Source organism: Podarcis erhardii (assembly GCF_964252035.2).
Source record: "Podarcis erhardii genome assembly, chromosome: 8".
Classification (NCBI taxonomy): Eukaryota; Metazoa; Chordata; class Lepidosauria; order Squamata; family Lacertidae; genus Podarcis; species Podarcis erhardii.
The window spans coordinates 52,496,216-52,516,850 of NC_138499.1; the positions used below are offsets into that span (position 1 = coordinate 52,496,216).

Here is a 20,635-nt window from a genome sequence, read left to right on the forward strand (position 1 = left end):
TTGTTTGGAGGGCGGGTGGCATAAGGCAGCTTCTGCTCCCCTGCCCACAAAAGTGAGCAAGTGAGTGGTAGTTGCAGCTGCCTCCCATCACTTATCATGTCACACCTTACTTCTAGAGGTGCGATGGAAAGAACCGGGGCTGCCCTGCTATGCCCCGGGATTTCAGGTGAGAATGTAAGCTAGAAGAAGTAGCTGCTTCTGCCTCTGCCTTTTCCCTATAGGCAATGCAGTTGGGCCATGTGTCAATTTATCCATCAACAGGGCACCTAAAGAGAGTGAAGGTGTGGAAGCGAGAAGCAAGCCCTCACCTATGCTTTCTTTCTTGGTGATGCAGCAGTGCAGCTCTGAGGGCTGGGCCTGACCCCTTTGCTGCACTGCCTACAGAGAGAGTACAGGCAAGCAAGAGGTGGCTTGCAAGATGGCTTTGCCTATTCCTGGGCAATTGGTCCCACAATAGTGCAGCTGGATCAGGGTGGATCAGCTGGATGGGTTCATCTAGCCCATAATTTTGTTCCCCAACACCAGTCAGATGCTTCTTGGGCAGCGGCAAACAGAACCTGAGCATAGCAGCACTCTATCCCCACCTGGGATTCCCCAAAAGGGGCATTTAGAAATATAGTGTCTCCAACACCTTTCTCTTAGCACATGGTAGGATTAGACAAGTGATGGTGGCACAGCTGGTAGGAGTGGGCCCAGTGGGGCTGGCCAGAGATCCATTCCATCCATTCAAAGAATATCCCATGCACCTTCAAAGCACGTGAATTCCAGCAAAGAATCCTGGGAACTGTAGGTTTCCCCCTTCACAGAGCTACAGTCTCACCATTCTTTGGAGGAAGTCATGTGCTGTTAATGTGCATTGAAAGTGAATTGAATATGTGATGCCAGACTGCCTCATTTATCTTTTTCTCCGTATGGCACAGTAGGGAGGCGCAGGTTGCCCTACTGGGCAACCAAAATGGTCAAAGACCTGGAAACGATGCCTTATGAGGAACGGCTAAGGGAGCTGGGCATGTTTAGCCTGGAGAAGAGGAGGTTAAGGGGTGATATGATAGCCATGTTCAAATATATAAAAGGATGTCACATAGAGGAGGGAGAAAGGTTGTTTTCTGCTGCTCCAGAGAAGCGGACACGGAGCAATGGTTCCAAACTACAAGAAAGAAGATTCCACCTAAACATTAGGAAGAACTTCCTGACAGTAAGAGCTGTTTGACAGTGGAATTTGCTGCCAAGGAGTGTGGTGGAGTCTCCTTCTTTGGAGGTCTTTAAGCAGAGGCTTGACAACCATATGTCAGGAGTGCTCTGATGGTGTTTCCTGCTTGGCAGGGGGTTGAACTCGATGGCCCTTGTGGTCTCTTCCAACTCTATGATTCTATGATTGTAGGTCCAATCCTGACTACTGCTACCCGCAAAACAAGCAGAATATCTGAGTGAAACGAGCTCTCCTTCCTGGTAAATCTCCTTTTTCCATTCGTGTGCTGTGGATATGAGGCCTGTGTGGACACTCTAGAGAGAGGACAAGCAAATGGAACACAGCAGGAGCCTCGTCTGAGCACAGTATGGAGACTCAGGCCTTATGGCTGATGTACCTCCACAAGTGAAAACCCTACACACTCGCCTGGCTTCCTAGGCATGGGAACAGCAGCTGAGCCTGAACAGCAGGCCCTGTTGCCATTATTGTGTACATGGCTGGGTTGAGGGCACTTGCCCCACAACACCAAACTCTGCAATTAGCCCTAGCTTCCTTGTTCGCCCTGTATTTTGGTGAGGAGGATGGGTGTTCAAGGTCAGCTTGAGATGCTCTGCTGCCCAAGGCAGGGTAAGTGCCATGCGGTGGTTAGTGCATTGGGCCTCCCCATTTGGTTATGAAGCTCCCTGCTTGACCTGTGGCCAGTTACTTACCTCACAGGTTTGTTGTCAGGATACCATAAGGAGAGGGAGAACCATGAGCTCCTTGAGAGGAACGGTGGGATATCGATATCATCAACATCATCGCACACCTCTGTCCATGGATACAGCCAGGATTTATGTGTGGAGGGGCAGGGCAAGGACACTCACCTGTCACCATCCTCTGTCTGGCTCTGTCTAGCAGATTTGGAATGAAATGTCTCCACAACAGTTGCTTTAAATTATTTTCTATTGACCCCGAGTGCTCAGAAAAATCTGCTAAAATCTTTCTGCAAGTTCTGCTTTTAGTTAAGTCTTTTTAAAAAAATTATTTACTTGATTTGGAGGGTGGGGACAGCTGCCCCTCGGGCCTCTGTCCCCTGAAAAAGTAAATGCATATAGTAACCCAGGCTAGCCAAATCATTTCTCCGTCCCTGAAAGTATTTTATTAATTAAATTGATATACCACCTTTCATCCCACTGAGCTGCAATACAAATGCAAGGGTGCCATGATAATAAACTAAGGAAGGCGCACTTCCCTGCGACTTCTTCCCGAGACCTCGAATGGGCCGCCTGAGGCCTCCCTCTGCCTAATGAAGAAGGCTGGTCCCGGGAGCTCGCTTCCCGGTCTAGAGCCGTCTCCTTGGATCTCTTTCCTTCCGGATGGGCTCCCTAAAGCGGATCCCGGGGTCGACTTGCGCTGCAGCCGCCCGCCCCTCGCATCCCGGAGACTCTCTCCTTGGATCTCTTTCCTCTCTCCATCGCCAGTCGAGGCGCAGGAAGCGCGGCCCCCTCTTTTCTCCAAGCGGGCGAGCGGGCGAAGGCAAGGCGCGCGGCGCTCGCGATCGGCCGGGGAAACGGGGCTCTCCTCGCCGCTGAACCGCCGCGCTCGGGCGGACGGCGCCGATTGGGCAGGGCGGGGCGGGGCCCGGCGCCGCAGGAGCACCCCCCTCGCCGCTCATTGGCTCTCGCGGCCTCTCGGCAGGCTCCGATTGGCGGGGAGGGAACCCCCTGTGTCGGCGTCCGCCCGAAGCTAAGCCGCTCGCCTAGGCGAAGCAAGTTCTCGAGCGGAGCCCGGGCACATGGTCGAGAAGAGGCGGCCAGGACTTCGCCGCTCCGGCGCCGGCCCGCTTGGATTAAAGGCTTCTGGCTCGGCGGCTGCGAGGCGAGAGAGACGCGCGGGGAAGGAAGCAGCGCGGAATAAGCAGGTAGGGCTGCATCGTGAGAGCAATTGCAGGGAAAGCGGCGGGTTAATTTCCCCCCACCTTCCCCTCCCTCTTCGCATTTTCCTCCTTCGCAAGCCTTTCTCCCGAGTCCCGGGGCAAAGTCAGCTGCCGCTCTGCGGCTAGACGGGCGGGCGAGGGGATCGCGTCCCGAAGTTTGCCTCGCCGATCGCGTCTCTCGCTGGCGGCAAAGACGCTGCCTGGGCAAAGAGGCTTCCCCGGGAGAAATGCTCGATTTCGCCGAGCTTGCAAAAGGCACCCGGAGCGGACTTCTGCTGCCTCTTCCCCTCGCCCTCCCACCAGCCGATGCCATAGATAGCAAGATATGATCGCGGGGAACAAACTCCCCATAAGGACCCTTAGAAAGAAAGCGGCTCGAGAATGGCTCAGGAGGTAGATCACGTAGGCAGCTGGGACGAAGCCAGCTACTCTTGCAAAAGGAAGCAAGGGAGGGGGCAAAGCTTCTCATCCCCCCTCCCCGCCGCCCCATGCTATTGCTGGAGAGCTAAACTGCTACCACCTTGCGCTTGTCCTACTGCCTGCTGCTGGTACTGATGCTGTGGACTGGAAGGCTAGTGATGCAGGCAGATCTCCGCGCGTGCCTCTGCCGCCTCCATCCTTTGGAAGCCGGGTTGTTTCGCAGTTTTTGCAAAGGTGGAAGTGAGAGCGTGTTTTTAATTAGCATGCACTTTGTGAGGTTCCCTCTGCGGTGTGTGACTGACTCCTGCTGACCTCCATCGTGTGCATGTGCGTGCGTGTACCCCCGATTCTTTTTTCCTTTTTTTTTTTTTTGTAAATTAGATTTGGCTTTTTGCCCTGCTTGCCTAGCTGATCAAACGTCCTGCTGATCGATAAAGTAAAATGGACATTTTGTCTAATGCTCAGGTCTTCCTTTTGTGATGTCAGGTGAGTCCCTGTTGCCTTCAGGATGACTTTTGTTAGGCATGGGTTTAAGGGAAGGGGGGGGGGGGACTGTGCTCGGTGAAGCTTTTTTGATTCCGCAAATGGAATCGTTGATACTTTAATCCTTTTCAGTTCTTGGGAAGAATAGCCCTGTTTGATAGAAAGTGCTTGGAGTCAAAGCAGACCTGAAATGACACTCTTGACTTCATTGTTTCATCTAACAGGACATATTGTCCTTTCTCTCCCCCTCCCTTCTTTCTTTTGGAAAATAAAAATATTAAGGCTTTGTTGAATATAATTATACCTTGCTAGGATGACACAAAGAGCCAACCACCATCAATTACAACCAAAAACCCCTCTTGGTAATGATATATAGGCTACTGTAGGCACCCCTGACTATATTGTGCTAATTTTGATGGCAGATGAATTTATGTGTCTTTTCCATTTATGCCTTTTAGTGAAAGTCAGATATGTCCATCTTTTGCAAAAGACAACAACCTAGCTTTTCTGCTGACATTTGGATTCTGGGATTTTGTGTGAGTGCTAATATGTCAGGTAGCCAGATATCCTGACGGGTCAGTGGTAGGAAATGGTATTGAGGGGTCTGGTTGTTTTCTGGCAGTCAGAATATAAATTGTAAAGCTGCAGATACATAAATTCCAGCAACGATTGATAATAACTGGCATGGCAGTACTCAGAGTGTTTAGCAAAAAAATAACTATAGGTTTCTTTAAAAGTATTTCCCTGCTGTGCTGCCATGATTTACCTTTGAAATCTGTGACTGAAGATGAGCTTTGTCTTCAGTTCAAAACCTCCCAAGTCTAACTTTTAAAGCACCACAAGGTGTGAGTACCTGAGGGAGTACAATGTGTATGGCCTGTGGTCTTCATAAAGAGTAGCAACATTTCAAATAAGTAAATAAAATCAGCTGACAGAAATGGAGCTTAATTGATCAATGTTTTGTTTGGCATTAAAATAAGCTGATAAAGGTTTCCTACGAACAGAAAATACTTGAGATTAGACACAGAAGCAGAACTTAGAGATGGATGGATGATGATCTGAACCAGTAAGGATATTCCTATGCGAATACCAAAAGTTTTCAGGTTTTGCTAGAGCTACACATGGAAGGCTTAAGCTGGTTAAGATAAGGGGGCGAGGGACACAGCACCATCCAGTGTTTAATAGTGATCATCTTTCTGAAAAAACTTTTAAGGTCTTCAGGGTTAATTGGAGGACATTGTACCTTTAAAAAGTGAAAGATTATAACTAATTAAGTACCGCTTATAGGTCAGGGGGATGGTGTTAACAAGGACACTCTTTAAGTCTCCCTGTGCTGATAGAACCACAGTGCTCTGCTTTTGTAAGAGAGTAACTGCAGAGCATCTGTAGAACTGCAATACATCCTAGAGTATGGCCATTTTTGCCTAAGAAGTATGGTCCTCATTTTGATGTCTTGTTTTCAATGCCTTAAACCTGCACCCTAGGTCTTTGGTGCATGCATGTGTTTAACCTTTAGAAAAGTCAGCCGCTGGGCTGGGCATTCCTATAGAAAACCATGTTTATTTCATCCTGAGTCAACATTCTTAGAGTGAAGAAGATTTTTTTTATCCCAAAGTGTTCAAAAATGTAAGTAGTTAATGGAAGTTGCTTATTTTCAACTTTTAAGTGATCTGGAGTTGAGAAACTCTTAGCACAGCCTGGGATGAAGTAAAATTCCATTGTCTATCTCACAACCAGATATTGCAGTAACATTTTCTTCTCAACTGTCGTCTTTAGCTGATGAGGTACCATTTGTTCATGTGTGCTTTCTCGCTAGACTTATCTTCTGCTTTCTCATGACAGTAAGGCATCAGATGAGCCTTGCTGAGAAGGGGTGCCTAAAGATAGGTGGTGTGAATGTGGAGCTATAAGCAGCAATACAGGAGTGCCTCCTCTGGGAACATAGTGGCTTTGCAGGGAGGGAGCTGCTACAAAGTAATCCCTTCTGTATATGGAGATGTCTTAATCTTGACAAGGAAATGAAAACAAAGGCAGAGTTGAGTGCTGGACTTGATTCCTGCACCTCTGCTTTAGCTATAGAAATAGCATAGAAAAACAGTCTGTCCTCTCTTTTCCCAAATGGACATTTGGGGGATTTTTTGAAATTTTGTCCTCAATGGAAGACAAATGGAAGCAAGATAGAAGAGCTCAAACTTCGTGTGTGTGTGTGTGTGTGTTGAGGCAGGCAGGGGAAGCAGCACTTTAGTAGGCTATCATTGGATAAAGTGCTCCAAATGATGGAATGGCTTTTTCTTTTTCACCTTCGAAATGATTTCCCTCTCCACTTATCTTCAGAATAAGAAAGAAAGAGAGAATTAGGGGCATTTGACTGGAATAATGTGCTCATTTTAATACCATAGGCTCATTTGAGAAAACCTTAGGAAAATGGGTTGGGTTACTCTAAACACACATCTTAAAAAGTTGTAAAAACTTCGTGCACTTTAGTCCTGTTTCTTGAGCGTTGTGTAAAGAATCATGATCACTTTTTTTTTGTTTGTATATAGTCCTTACAGAAAACTGTGCCATACCCAGAAATATGCCTTTTCTTTGTTTTGCAAACTTGTCAAGTCCTTTCTTGTGAGTTTGAAGAACCGGGACTTAGTTCGATGTAGTAGGGCCGTATATTTGGACCAGTTCATGCTCCTTGGATGTAGATACCAGGAAGTATGCCATACATGTTTTCACTCCTTTGTGACTATTTAGCCAAGTTTAATAGTTAATACAGGGAACTGAATGCATATAATCAAGCCAGCTTTAGCTTCAGAGAACTGTCTTCTTAAGGGAACCCTCCTATACTTCTCCCAATAAGACAGCTTCTGTCTTTGAGAACATCTGGGTCAGCAGTTGTAATATGGATCACAATCTAGTTATAATTGTGGTGTATGCTGTACCTACCTAGATTCCACTCCCTCCACACTGTTTAGGGTCCATGAAGCAAAGGTGCATTGAACATGCCTGAAAAATTGAACATTTCTCTTTTAAGGTTGGAGAGGAGTGTGCAGTTATGCTTGAAAGCCCACAGGAGGCGGACTTAGATGTTGCACCAAAAGCAATTTGGTTTTCCCTGTGGGTTTGTGAAAGAGAATGACAAATTGTAAATGATGTAGCTATAGCTGATCAGCTATCATGGGGCAGACCTGCTGCTTCCACAAGTATTCAAGGGGTCGTAGTTCAGACTCTGGGGATAGCAGTCAATGGTGGAATTATCACAACACACAGAGCGTTACTTGATTGAAAGACTGAGGAGTAGTGTGAAGATGAAGGGATAGATCTTGCACTGTTGACCTAGATGAGGTATAATTTTCCAGTTGCCATTGTCTGCGCTCCATATCAGGGTTGTTTCCAAGGAAAGTAAGAATCAGGGTTAACAACTGGGCGGTGCGATAATGCCGAGAAGCCAAAGCCATTAAGAAAATGGGAAATAGATGTGAAAGAAGCATTGAGGGCATTAAAAGGCTGCACATGACCTTGCAATGGAGAACTCTTGCTCTGTGGATGACATGGATAAGATATGGAAAGTTCTTAGAGCAAGCTGCCTTTCTATGGGTCTGTAAGTTATAACAGGAATACATTGGCGGTCGTGTCGTGTGGAGGTCAGGAATAGAGGAGAAAAATACTGATGGGGCAAAGCCTCGTGCAGAAGATCTGTCTTCCCCCAAAATGGCAGATTGAGAGTTGGGGTGAAGTGGACTTTGGGATGTAAATGGAAAGGATGGATTTGTGCCTAAAGGTCAGGTAAGGGAAGGAAAAGAACATGCCACATCCCAAAAGTTTAATTGCTATATAAGTTAATAAACACTGTTAAGATCACTCATTCATGACATCTCAGCTAACTGGATCAGAATTGCAATTATTGCTATCATGGTGCTGATCGTACTTGTAGTCAAATATAATAATTAGTATTTTTAGAGGTGAGAAAAATCTTATGCATCCTATCTAAATCTGTGGCCGCACGCTATAGTTAACTGTTTATAATGACTGCTCGTATATGAACACTGTGAAGCACAGCTGAATGCTAAAGGCAGTTTCTTGGAAGTAAGTCCTTGTAACTTTAATGTAACTGTGTTTGCAGTCACGGTGTATGGGCATTGTGTTCCATATATAACGGTTGGAACCTTAAAAATCAGTTTACTTGGAAATAGGTTTCATAGAGTCAGTGGGGCTTATTTCCAAGCAAATGTACTTGAGATCAGGTGCAAAAAAAATTAAGTGAAACTTTATTTGCCACTATATTTTAGAATACAATTTCTTTCCCAATGGGACACTTAACGTTACATGCAGGTAGCAAGAACTGTTAATTAAAAAACAACCTCAACAGTTTTATAGGCTAGTGAACTAAATATGTGTGTTAAAACATATTGGAGTGGATTTTTAGTAGTCATTCATTACTAATATTTTTTAAAAACCCTTTCTGTAAAATATACATGATTACAGTATCCTATCCCAATATAAAACCAAGAACCAGAGAATATGCTTCTCTGTGTTTTTGTATAGAGATTATTGAATTAAAATGATGAGTTCTTTCACAGTATATGGGCTGCAGCGATAAAAAATGAAAATATTTCAAATTAGAGTTAAAAATAGAGTTTTTAATAGAACTTGAGGGTTTTTTTTAAAAAAAAACCTTTTGAACTGTTTGATCTTCAGTTATAATTAGATGTTTAACATATACGCTAATTGCAACTGCAAATAATTTTTCCTCCAGCTCTTTTTGCCCGTTCATCAATTGTGCATTCCGAAGACATTCAAGGTTGAGACAAGTGCATTTTAAAACAAAATCTTTGAGTCACTTTCTCCTTCACTTAGTACTTTACTCCTTGAAGCAGAGATGACACAAATGACACCTAAATCGTAGGAGGAAGGTGCAGTCTCTTTATTGCTTTCAGTGGTAGTAATATTAGTTGCTGAAGCTGACAAACACAAGCCTTGAATGTATGCCTTGGCAGTTAAAAGGCCTTTCAGTAATATGAAAGCTGTGATGATATTTAACGACTTTGTACAGTAAATGATCCTGAAACGATGCTTATTCCGACACATACATATAGCTCAGTAATGTGTATTTGTGTGTTTATAGCTTTAGTACATACTTCTATATGAAACAGGGAATAAAGTATATTTAATAAATAATTGACTGTTCTGCAAGAATGGAAGGATATTATAAACTCGATATTGCTTTCCCATTTTTTTTTTTTTTTAGAAGTTTACTACACCGCAGTGTTAAACAGACTGGAAAGGCAAAGAAATAAAAGTAAAGAATTTGTGCAGATAAAATAACAGCCATTAAGACGAAAGCAAGTAAACTATCCAGTTGGAAAAATGTGTTGCCACTTAACTGAACAAAAATAATTAGAACAATGAAACATCCTGCTCAACCCATTTGAAAATGGGTAAATAATGAGGGCTTCCTGCAAACGATGCCAGTGTTTGTAGGCCAGGGTTAGTCACTTGTTTACTTACTTCAGGTATCCCCCCCCCCAAAGTCACTCCCTGTGGATCTGACACCAGAACTGCATAGATGCCTCCTTCCCAAGACTGCATCTGGCTCAAGGTTCTGGTGGTTTTATATAACTCTTCTTTCAGATATTTAGCATTGTGCTAAGGGGAGTTATTGATGACCTCTGTTACCATGAAAAGGTCTGCAAGGTTTCTTACTATGCCATGGTGATAGTATGTATGTAATGTGTACACACCATATATTTAAAGCACGTCTAAACACATGACTTCCCCCCCCCCCCAGATCCTGGGAACCAGCACCCTTAAACTACAGTCAGTGTTTAAAATTAGCCAGTCACCAGACGCATTTTGCAAATAACACGGGTCCAATTGCAACCACGTGGCGATCTCTAGATGCAAGCTTGACGAATGGGGAAAACAAAGTGTCACTTAGAGAAGGACCTGGAATATTTTCATTGAAACTTGAATTTGTTTTATTCTGGATTGTTTTATTTGATGTTTTCATGTGTTGTAAACCACTTTGAGATTCGTTCTTTAAAACATGAAGCACTGTAGAAATGAAAATAACAGCAGCAGCAGCAACAACAACAATAAAGTCCACTGCAAAACAACAAACAAAAACAGCACTCAGACTTTCCATGGTGGTGACCGTAACCCAGGTTTAAGGCGTCATTTGGTAATTAGATTGTATATGAGTTTCTAACACTGACTAGAGTTTCCAGGACTCTTTGGGGGTTTCAATACATGGTTTAAATATATAGTGTTTATGCAGCCATGATAATAAACCCAGGGCTGCCAGCCAAAATGTTGCAATATTTGTCCCCATGTCCTTTGCAATATATAGTTCAATTTACATCAGAGCCTGATTTCTTTACACTGCATGTTCCCCGCCAGCCGCCGCCAGTAAAGTGAAGCGGTGCTAATGCTTAGCAAAATTATGTCAGGATATGATGTAACTGGAAAACACATGCGATGGAGGGGGAAGCAACAACACGAGACTGCCATTTCCTTCAGCAACCCTTTGTTTCTGATAGCTCCACAGTGGTGGCTGTGGGTAAGCTCTTGACTGTTTGCTGCTTATGACTGTGCCTTTGGATTATAGTGGCTCTCCACATGGCAATTTTCACGCTCTTCTTCAGGTTTAGAGGAAAGGATAGCAGCTTTTTTTTTTTTTTTTTTTGGTCACAATAAAGGTTACGGCAATCCTGGAGTATAAATGTTTCCTGGGAGCAAGACATTTCAAAGTGCTTTGAAAAGAGGCCCTAACATATTGCAAATGTTTTACTGACATTTCTTATGAAAATTGAGCTGGTATTTTTATCCCTGTTAAATAACAATCTGTTGCCTCTCTGAAGGAAGCTGACAGTTTATCAATATCAGATGGCTACTACAACTAAGCTGGATCTGTGTGGTTAGAACGGTAATGGAAGGATGCAGAAACAGGCACTGTTCAGCCGTTAAACCACGTCAAGGTTAGGGAAACTGAATCATAGTTTGGTAGGATGTCTGGACAAACCATGGCTTCTATCAGCCAGCAAACTAAACATGACTTGAAATAGATTTGCAAAAACATCTTGAGGCCCATCAGGAAAAACGCGGGGTAGAAATAAGTATAATAAAAACAACAACATGGTTTGTATATTGTGTTTACTATGGTTTGTTATTGTACCTGAATTGACAAACTATAATTGCAACTATAGTTGTGGCTGTGGGGCAAGGTACCTTATAGAAACAGAAGCACTGAGCAAATGGAAAACAAAAGGCGGAAGTCATAAAAGCAGAGAAGCAACTGTAAATCAAAAATCACAATTTCCCTGTATGCTTGGACACTTAACCATAGCTTAATAACCTTTATTAATGCAGTCCACAGTTTGTTATGATGTCTGAATCGAGTCACCCTCATTCTTGCACTTTTTAAAGCCATCTCAGTGTATCCCCATGAATTTAGTTGGAAAGAAACGAAGTGACATCTCTTTTGTGTTGAATTGTTAAATCTTATTTAAAGCTGTGGTTTAATTAGAAACTCCAGGTTGATTTCATCATTCTGTTTAAAAGATAGACACTGCAAGTGAAAGGCCAGACTATTGGCAATCCATGATAGGCTTAACAACTGCCAACTTGCCTCTCTGTTGCTGAATAATTGCCTGAGGTCTTTAGAAGTGGGGTGGCGGGGGGGGGGGGGGCAGAGAGGGATCCAACATGGCTCATCATTTGGTGATTGTGATGTTAGTTGTTTCTCAGCTTCAAGTTGCCAACAATCACTGCAGTTCAATTCAAAATCCTTTATTAGGCATAGCACACCACACATTAACAAACAAACATCATATACAAACTGTATAAAATATGGGTACAGCAAACACAGTTTATCCTAGTCCCATTCTTAACTCCCAGAAATTAATCGATGTACATGAATAACATAATACAATATAATATAAAATAATACTGAAGAAGTGTGCATGCACACGAAAGCTCATACCAAGAACTAACTTAGTTGGTCTTTAAGGTGCTACTGGAAGGAATTTTTTTATTTTGTTGTCCTCTTATCATTGTTGGACTACAGTTCTCATCATCCCTGACTGTTGCTTGCTGGGACTGATGGGAATTGGAGTTAAACAGCATCTGGAGAGCATTACTTTGGCTACCTCACTTTGGCTGCCCTGCCAAAAACAAGCAAGCAAGCAAGCAAGCAAACAAAACCCTACAATATAATCATTCCACTTGAGAGAAGTTCTAAACATTCAACTTGCCATATAGCATAACAATGCTATAAAAAAATAGGAAAATAAAGAGATCATTGGAAGGAATATGATACCTGCTTTGAACTAGGTTTGAGAAGCATATGCAGAGAGAGGGGGCACATTTGATAAGACAAATGGTTGCTTAGGTTACCATGTTCCATCCACCTGAAGCCACCATATTGCATTACAGACTATTTGCATATTACAGACATATCGCAAACATTGCACAAAGGAGGCATGTGTTGGTTGACTAATTGGTACTAAAGTTGATGGAGCTGTTCCAAGAAAAAGCAAGTGCTTCATTTCTGTATTGTATTTTCATGCCACCCTTTCGCTCAGTGGTTCACAGTGTTGTATGTATCACCCCCAATCCACCTCTATTTTATTTTATCAACAGTCCAGGGTAGTAATATAGGCTGTGATATAATGACAGTCTCAAGGTTGCCCTGTGCTTTGTATGTTACTTCAACCAAGGTCCAACATTGTACTGTGTTCTTTAAGAATACAGCACAATGGCAACTAACCACATACTTTATTTTAAATTTTAAATATGTTTACTCAGATGTCAGCTCCAGTCCACTGAAATAGATTTCCTTGTGATAATGTTTAGGTTTACAGCTCTTGTTGTAAAACAATAGGATTAGCACCCTGATGCTAAATATTAGTGGCAGAGCATCTGCCTGTGACATTGGTATAACATTACTGTAACATTGCAGGAGCAGCATGTGCTTAGAAATAGTTGAGAGGGTGTCACTACCAATGTGTCCAGCCTAGAAAGTATATGTCTCTGGGATGAAATACTCTTGCCTGATGGCAGAGGATTGCAGGCCAAAGAGTCAACTACCTACCCAAATTTACCTTCTTCCAAGTCTCATAGTGCAGGTGCTGGTTTTGACCATTAAAGCTCTAAATGGCTTTGGACCAGGATATCTTAGAAACTGCAGATATCCTGCCATATGAACCTACCTATCATGTTCATGCCTCTTCAGAGGCCCTTCTTCATTTCACCTGCAAAGTGTTAGCTAGAACTGCCAAGGGACAGTGGAGGCCATTCATAAATTCAGGACATAATCCTGACAGGCTTTCTGCTAGTAAAAAGAAATACTCTCAGTCTTTCTCTTTCTCAAACATAGATACACTTAGCCATTGCTCAATAACAGTAATCAAAGAAAAAAGCACCCAGAATGCCAAAATATTGCATCTCGCTTCCTTTTGATGGGCGAAATGTAAAGTACAACTTGCAGCAAATGAAAGCTGAAAGAAATGTAATTTACCAAGAAATAATTCTGACAACAGTTCTTTTCTGTTTTTCCTTTATAGGTGTCTCTTACACCATTTCTCTTGTGAAGGCTATTCAGTAGTGGAGACCTTTTTTAATCGAACACTCCACAAATTATTATCTCTGGACTCCCAGCTGACATCCTGCTGGAGGCTACAGCTACTAAGCCAACTGGAACTGTGCCCACTCTCTCTTGTCAAGGTTTTTTATTTTTTATTTTCCTCACACAGGGAGAAGAAGAAAAAATGAAGTTTGGCAAGGTGGAGTTCTGCCATTTTTTGCAGATAATAGCGCTTTTCCTCTGTCTTTCTGGGATGAGTCAAACAGAACTCCCTAGATCCAGGTCAAAGCCCTATTTCCAATCTGGGAGATCACGAACCAAACGCAGCTGGGTGTGGAATCAGTTCTTCGTGCTGGAGGAATACATGGGAAATGATCCCCTCTATGTAGGAAAGGTAGGAGATTTGATCAAATGTCCTATGGCAGAGATACTTGTCTGTCAGAAGCCACTAAAACTGTGATCATGAATTATTGTAGAGTAAGTTGTGGTAAAGAGACATCTACTTGGAAGTAAGATTCATTTATTTCAGAAGACTTGGGCCTTATGCTACAAATCCCTCAAGTGTGATTCTTGTTTGTTGCTACCTTTCCATTTTCCCTCACACTGGTAGACATGTGTAAAGTCTTCAGCCCCATTGGTACCTCTGGCACTACTGTTAGTATCCATGACAGTGACACTGAACCTTTTGTGAAATATCCTCAGCCCCTTGGCCAGTGGGATCAGGAAAGCAATTGCAAGGGTTTGTGGGCCTTAATGGAAAATAAATGTGTTTGGCTTGAGCAGAAACTGTCTCAAAAGGTCTTACATTTCCCAAAGTGCCACTTTCAAAGCCTGACTTGGAAGATAAAATTACATTTGCTTGGTTACCTCTGGGGTTCTATACTAATCTGCCTCTAAGCTTTCTGAAACCTCCCCTTGGGAGGAATCGAACCATAGTTAAACTGTGGAATTCACTTCCAGACGATGTGGTGATGACCACCAATTTAAAGGGATGTACAGTGCAATCATATACAGAGGTGTCACTGAATTAATGTTGAATTAAGGACCCCAGTCTTAAAGAATCAGAGAGGAAAGACATCAGAAGTTAGATTTCTTAGTACATAAATATATAGATTCAGTTTTGTAATAAGAATTCTTTATTTTCAGAAATGAGGCTGTTTGCAGGAGGTTACTTATATTAATGGAGGATAGAGTTACTAGACACAATGGCTGTATGATTCCTCCAGGATAAGAAGCAGTACTAGTGGTTAGGGAAGAATAATAAGGCAGACCCTTCTTATGGGCTTCCCAGATGCATCTAGCTAGCTCCTGAGGGAGCCAGGATACTGGACTAAATAGACAGGCTTCTTCTTATGTTCTTATATTTAGGGAATAACAGATTGTTTAAATGGCTGTTTTACAGCTATTAGATTTTCGAGCATTTGCCTTTTCTTATGGAATTGACCTTTTTGGATAGCACTTTAAGCAGCATCACTGGATAAAGTAATAGATGCAAAGACCAGAGTTGCATCCTCATGTCTTTCCCCTATGCTGTGCAATTGAATAACATCATTTAATTTGTTTGCTTTGAACTGAATATTGGTAAGAATTCTTCTGAGGAAATGAGCGTGGTATTTCAGTAGCTTCCAGTTAATTGCTTCACGTCACATTTGCACAGCACCACTTTCTTCCTGCCCCCATGGATCTGTGATGTCCACAAACCTCTTGCTATTTCTGGGATACTTATTCCATTTCCACAGTTCACACATTACCTGAGGATCCATTTAGTTCTCCCATACCAAACCTTAACATAAGAAAGCTTTCTCCAATGTTCAGCCCTCCAGATGTTGAACTCCCATCATCCTTGACCACTGGCCACGTTGGCTAGTGCAGGTGGGTCTTGGAGTCCATCAGCATTTGAGGGGGCACCATGTTGGCGAAGGCAAACGTAATGCATGAGCTGAGCTCTCCATGAATGCACACACACGACTTCTTGGCAGCCTTAGTTGTTCCTGCAATCACAGTAGCTAAAAAAAAAGGTGGAACTGTGGCAGGTATACTGCATTATGAACCAGCTTTTAGCTTGAGTAGGGAATGAAGCATTTAATTGCTGAGCTCATTTGGCTGATTGCACGTACATTGGCAATATTTAGGAAGGGGTAGGTGACTTGGAAGCAGACGAGCTGCAAATGTTTGTTGTTATTGTAGAGTATGCTGGGTGAAAATGGATTACTTTGTGCTTTTTTGTTTTTCAGTGGGGATTGTTTGGCATACAAATAATAGCGAATGGCACTCTCGGATTCTGTGCATGTGTGTCTGAAGCTGAAGGAGAAATATCACACACTGTTATATTATTTGAGAAATACTGTAATTAAAGTCTGTATGGAAATCCATGTACACAGGCAGGCAGAGCTAAAGATGTGCATGCAACCATATTATGGGAATTTCCATATTTTGTTTGACTGCTTAACCATGCAACCCTAATGTTCTTTAATTTATTTGCTTTGGACAGAATACTGATAAGAATTCTCCTGAATCAATGAGCTCGGCATTTCAATAGCTCCCAGTTTCATCCAGAATCTCTAAAGTAAAACTTGGAACCTAAAACGGACAGATTACCTTCTTACCTGCCTCCCTTTGAATCCAAAGTTCCCATATTCAGATCAGTGGCAGGGTAATAAGTCAGTTCACAATGGTGTGATGTGCCCAAGCTGCAAATATCAGATTTACTTCCAGATCTGGATTATATAGTTATCATATGCTTGGGTAGCTCTGTCCGTCATGGGTATGAGCCCAATGTTGGGCAAAATATTCTGGCATCACAGGAGGTTGGCTAGAGGAGCCTTGTGGTCCCTTTCAACCCTACAGTTCTATCATTATATAATCTGTAAGTAAATATAAGTCCAGAATGCTGGGCTTGGTCCACATAGAAAGGCCATTCTTATGTTCAGCACCTTGCTTAGCAAAGTTTTAATAGTGGTGAAGGACGTAGAATAATCTCTGCACATTGATTATGCTTATGCTAACTTCAGCTGTCCAAACGGGTTTTTGGAGTCCAGCAACTGTGAAATCCTATCTTTGCACATAGGGTAGTTCCAGATACCTAGGATTTTGTTAGTTCTCCCTCTTGATCAAAATGTAGTGTTCTATCCAAAGCATCATCCTAACGAAACACATGTGGCAAGCACTGTTTCTCTTAACTTTGGTTTTGAGCATCTTTTCTTCCCAAGGTAACCAGCGCCAGGCAGAGTTCTCATCAAGACAGCAGTTCAGATACTTATTCCCCCTGCTGCCCCTGCCACACCTTTCACAGCTCTAAAGTGCTTCCAGGCCTCTGACAATACACTGTGCTCTAGGCCATCACTTTCTCCGTAAGGCTTATGCTGTGCCTTTTCCAAAGGCTTTGATTGTGATTGAATATACTATCCCTGATTTGCTGTCATATCTTTGTTCTGTAGTCCTTTAGTGACAGACTGACAAAAGACAGTGGGGAAGGACAGGAGAGATATGGAGATGAAGTTTGGATAGCATGTGTGTGCATGTGTATAGACTCCCCCCCACCCCCCTGCAAATCTCTATTTATTTGATCAAGGGAAATTGATAAAAATAGCATTTAAAATGACTGATCATTATTAAGTGCAACTGATTGTTAAGTGCAAGTGATTAAAATTGCCTATAATGAGATGATTATAGATGAAAACAAACAGCTATTCCCTGGTCTTCTTATTACGAATCTCTCTCTCTCACTAGAAGAAAGGATTCATCTTAAAAAAAGAAACCCTTTCCCCCATCCCCAGATACACTGAATCTCTATTACTGGTTTGCAGATCACTGACAGGTGCATCATCCTAACAAGATGTTTCTGATGAGATTGTACAAGGAACCCAGGAAGGAGTTGTGTTGTACAAGATCCCATTGTGGTTATTGTTAGAACACTGCTGACTCCACCAAGTTTTGAAGAAATGCCTCTTTAAAAGAATACCATTTATGTAGCCAGATTGAGATACACTTTACAAAGAAGGACTTTAGCTGTCAGTAGTGAATGAAAGTCAGAACTAAATAAATCAATGGGTGAAATCAGAATTAAAGCACCAGGCCTCTTATAATTATTATTGTTATTATTAGTTACTGGCACATCACCCTAAGGTCCCAGGGCAGCTTACAGCATTGACACATGATGGTAAAAACAGTTTTAAACAACTTACAATCACCAAAATTAAAGTGGGTCCCTAATATATCCTCAGGTGTCAAAAGCCGGGGTAAAGAGGTGCGTCTTCAGCATTTGCTGGAAGCTGTATAATGAAGATGCAAGACACATCTCTGTGGGGTGGGAGTCTCACAACTTACGGGCTGCCACAGAAAATGCCCTCTCTTGGGCTGCCACCCCCTGAACCTCAGGGCAGAGGAACTACCAAAGGGCCCCGCTGTCAATCTCAGCACCCATGAGGATCAATACAGGAGGATCTGGTCTTTCAGATATTTGGGGCCTGTATTGCATAGGATCTTAAATACTATTGTGAGCACTAACGTGACATGACCTGGCAACCAGTTGCAGCTGTTTTAAAGCAGGTGTTATGTCCAGGGGACATGGGGGTGGGGGAATCTGGCTGCTGCATTTTGGAACAGTTGAAATTTTTGAGTTGTCTTCAAAGGCAACCTCATGTAGAGTACATTGCATTATTCCAAACTGCAAGTTACCATAGCATGGAGTACAGTGGCCATGTCATCTCTGTCTAAAAGAACTGTAGCTGGTGAACCAACCAGAGCTGAAAAAGGCACTGCTAGCCACTGAGGTCATCTGGGCCTCTAGCAACAAAGATGGATGCTGAAGCACCCCCAGATTACAAACCTTCTCTTTCAGCAGGTGTACAACCCCATACAAAACCAATATCCAGTGGACCAATATCCAGGATTCAGGAACTATTCACCCATAGTTCCTTGCTATTGCCAGGAATCAAAATCAGTTTATGGGTCATCATCCAGCTCACCACCGAGTCCAGGCATTGGTCCATCATATCAGTTATAGAAAAGTAGAGGAGATTATTGACAACACAAATCTCCTAATAACTGATCTCAGTGGCTTCATGTGGGTGTTAAACAGCACTGGGGAGAAGATGGTACCCTTTAGCAGCCCTCCGCACAACTGCTAGGGGGCCAAAAGACAATCATCCAATGTTATATTCTGAAACCGATCCCAGAGATAGGATTGGAGCCACTGTAAAACAAAGCTTCCAATACTCACCCTACTAAGCGTGCTCAGAAGGATACCTTGATGAAGCCACTGAGAGATCAAGTAAAAATAACTGGGTCATACTCCTCCTATTCTTCTTCTGATAAAGGTTCACAATCATTTTAAAAGTAATGTGGTTATATGATACGGGTTTTGGTTTTTTCCTCTTTTTCAAAATTGAGGATATGCACTTCTGCCCTGGGATCACTTGGTGGTGAAGATGGGAATTCTAAATCTCACATATCAATAAAGAATACATCCTAGTCAGAAATGGTGGTGGAAGTATCTAAGTACAGTGGTACCTCGGTTTAAGAACAGCCCTGTTTACGAACTATTCGGTTTATGAACTCCACAAAACTGGAAGTAGTGTCCTGGCTTGTGAACTTTACATCGGTCTAAGAACAGAATCAAAACAGTGGAAGGGCACCAGTGGTGGGAGGCCTCATTAGGGAAAGCGCGCCTTGGTTTAAGAATGGTTTTTGTTTAATAACGGGCTTCCGGAACAGATTAAGTTTGTAAACCGAGGTACCACTGTATGTAGGAGAGAACAGGAGTGGGGTATCTCTACTGTTTGCAGAAAATAAGTAGATATGCAAAGAAGTGTTGAAGGGGAGCACATAGTGTGCCAAAAGTCTAAAGGATTGTTTTGAACCAGAAGTTCAAAGGTTTTGTGAGGGGTTGTATAGAGATGGGGAAGAAATTCAATTTTGTTTTCATTTTAATGGAGAGCTATCTAATTTGCGCTTCTCAAAACTAGCAAGCTATCTTTCTATATTTGTGCTTTTATGAATTTTGTGATGCAGTTCTCTCTTTTTTAAAAAATAATTTTTATTGAATTTTCCATTATACAAATTTGCCATATCAAACAATTTTCACAATTTTCAACTTTTTGGACTTCCCTCAGCTTCTCTGCCAATCATTCATATTTCCCCCTTTTTACACATTTTCTAAATTGAATATTGCATTTTTAGATTATCCTTACTGTCCTGTTTCTGTTTAACAATACTCCTCTCACTTCACAAAGCCTCTTTAAATCCCACTAGCGTTGTTTGTTCATCACATATACTTTTCAGATATTCTGCAAATTTTCCCCAGTCCTCGATGATCTCGTTGATATCTTATCTTCCCAGTTACAATTTTGTGATGCAGTTCTCAAGCTGAAACAAAATTTTTCACGAGTTTTTCAACAAAATTCGCAAGTTGCTGAGAATATAGAGAACTGAATTTAAGATAGGAAAAGTTAGAAATAGAGAGAACAAAAATGGACAGATTGGTGCATACCTAGCTGTGCATGTGAATTTTACATACTCTTTTGAACTAACAAGCTGTTACCTTTAGTTATATTATATTTATTTTAAAGAATGATTTACCTTAAGCAGAACAGCAATAACCTGCTTCATCATTCTGTTTTGCTAGAAAAAGATGTATTAATTAATCAATCAACAACATATTTAGATGAAAAATTACAAAGCTTAGTTGACTTTTACCATTTTTATACTCGTGTATCAAGCAGTAATGTACTAATGTGTCTCTAATGATATTGATTTGCTTGGCCTTCATATCAGTTGTGTGTTGGAGGACTTTAATTTTTCCATTTTTCATATGTGGGGTTGAAGCTGAGAGGTAAATCCCTAAAGCAACGTTGCTGAGCCCATAGCTGCGGTGGGATTTAACATTCTCTGATAGGAAATCCAGTGCACTTTCTGCTGATTCATAGGAGATTTTAGCTGAGGGTTTTATTCCACTGAGCAAGAAAAAAGCATGACAGAGCTCCAATTGCTAGTTTGCTTCTCTCTCCCTCTTTTTTTTTATTTAAAAAATATTTATTAATTTTTAAAAATACAA

The 20,635-nt window shown here is 42.2% G+C and overlaps 1 protein-coding gene across 4 annotated transcripts in view; it reads left to right on the forward strand.

Moving 5' to 3' along the window:
• Positions 1-2,912: 2,912 nt before the first annotated feature.
• CDH7 (cadherin 7) overlaps positions 2,913-20,635 on the forward strand; it is a 120,635-nt gene continuing 102,912 nt past the window's right edge. The window contains exons 1-2 of one of the 4 annotated variants that reach the window (XM_081875077.1): positions 2,913-3,092; positions 13,751-13,975. In XM_081875077.1, coding sequence (XP_081731203.1) covers positions 2,967-3,092; positions 13,751-13,975 — 351 coding nt within the window. In that variant the 5' untranslated portion in view covers positions 2,913-2,966. Of the gene's footprint in view, positions 3,093-3,212; positions 3,762-3,920; positions 4,014-13,561; positions 13,976-20,635 lie in introns of those variants that run through there. The other 3 variants (XM_081875078.1, XM_081875080.1, XM_081875079.1) reach the window with 3 other exon arrangements.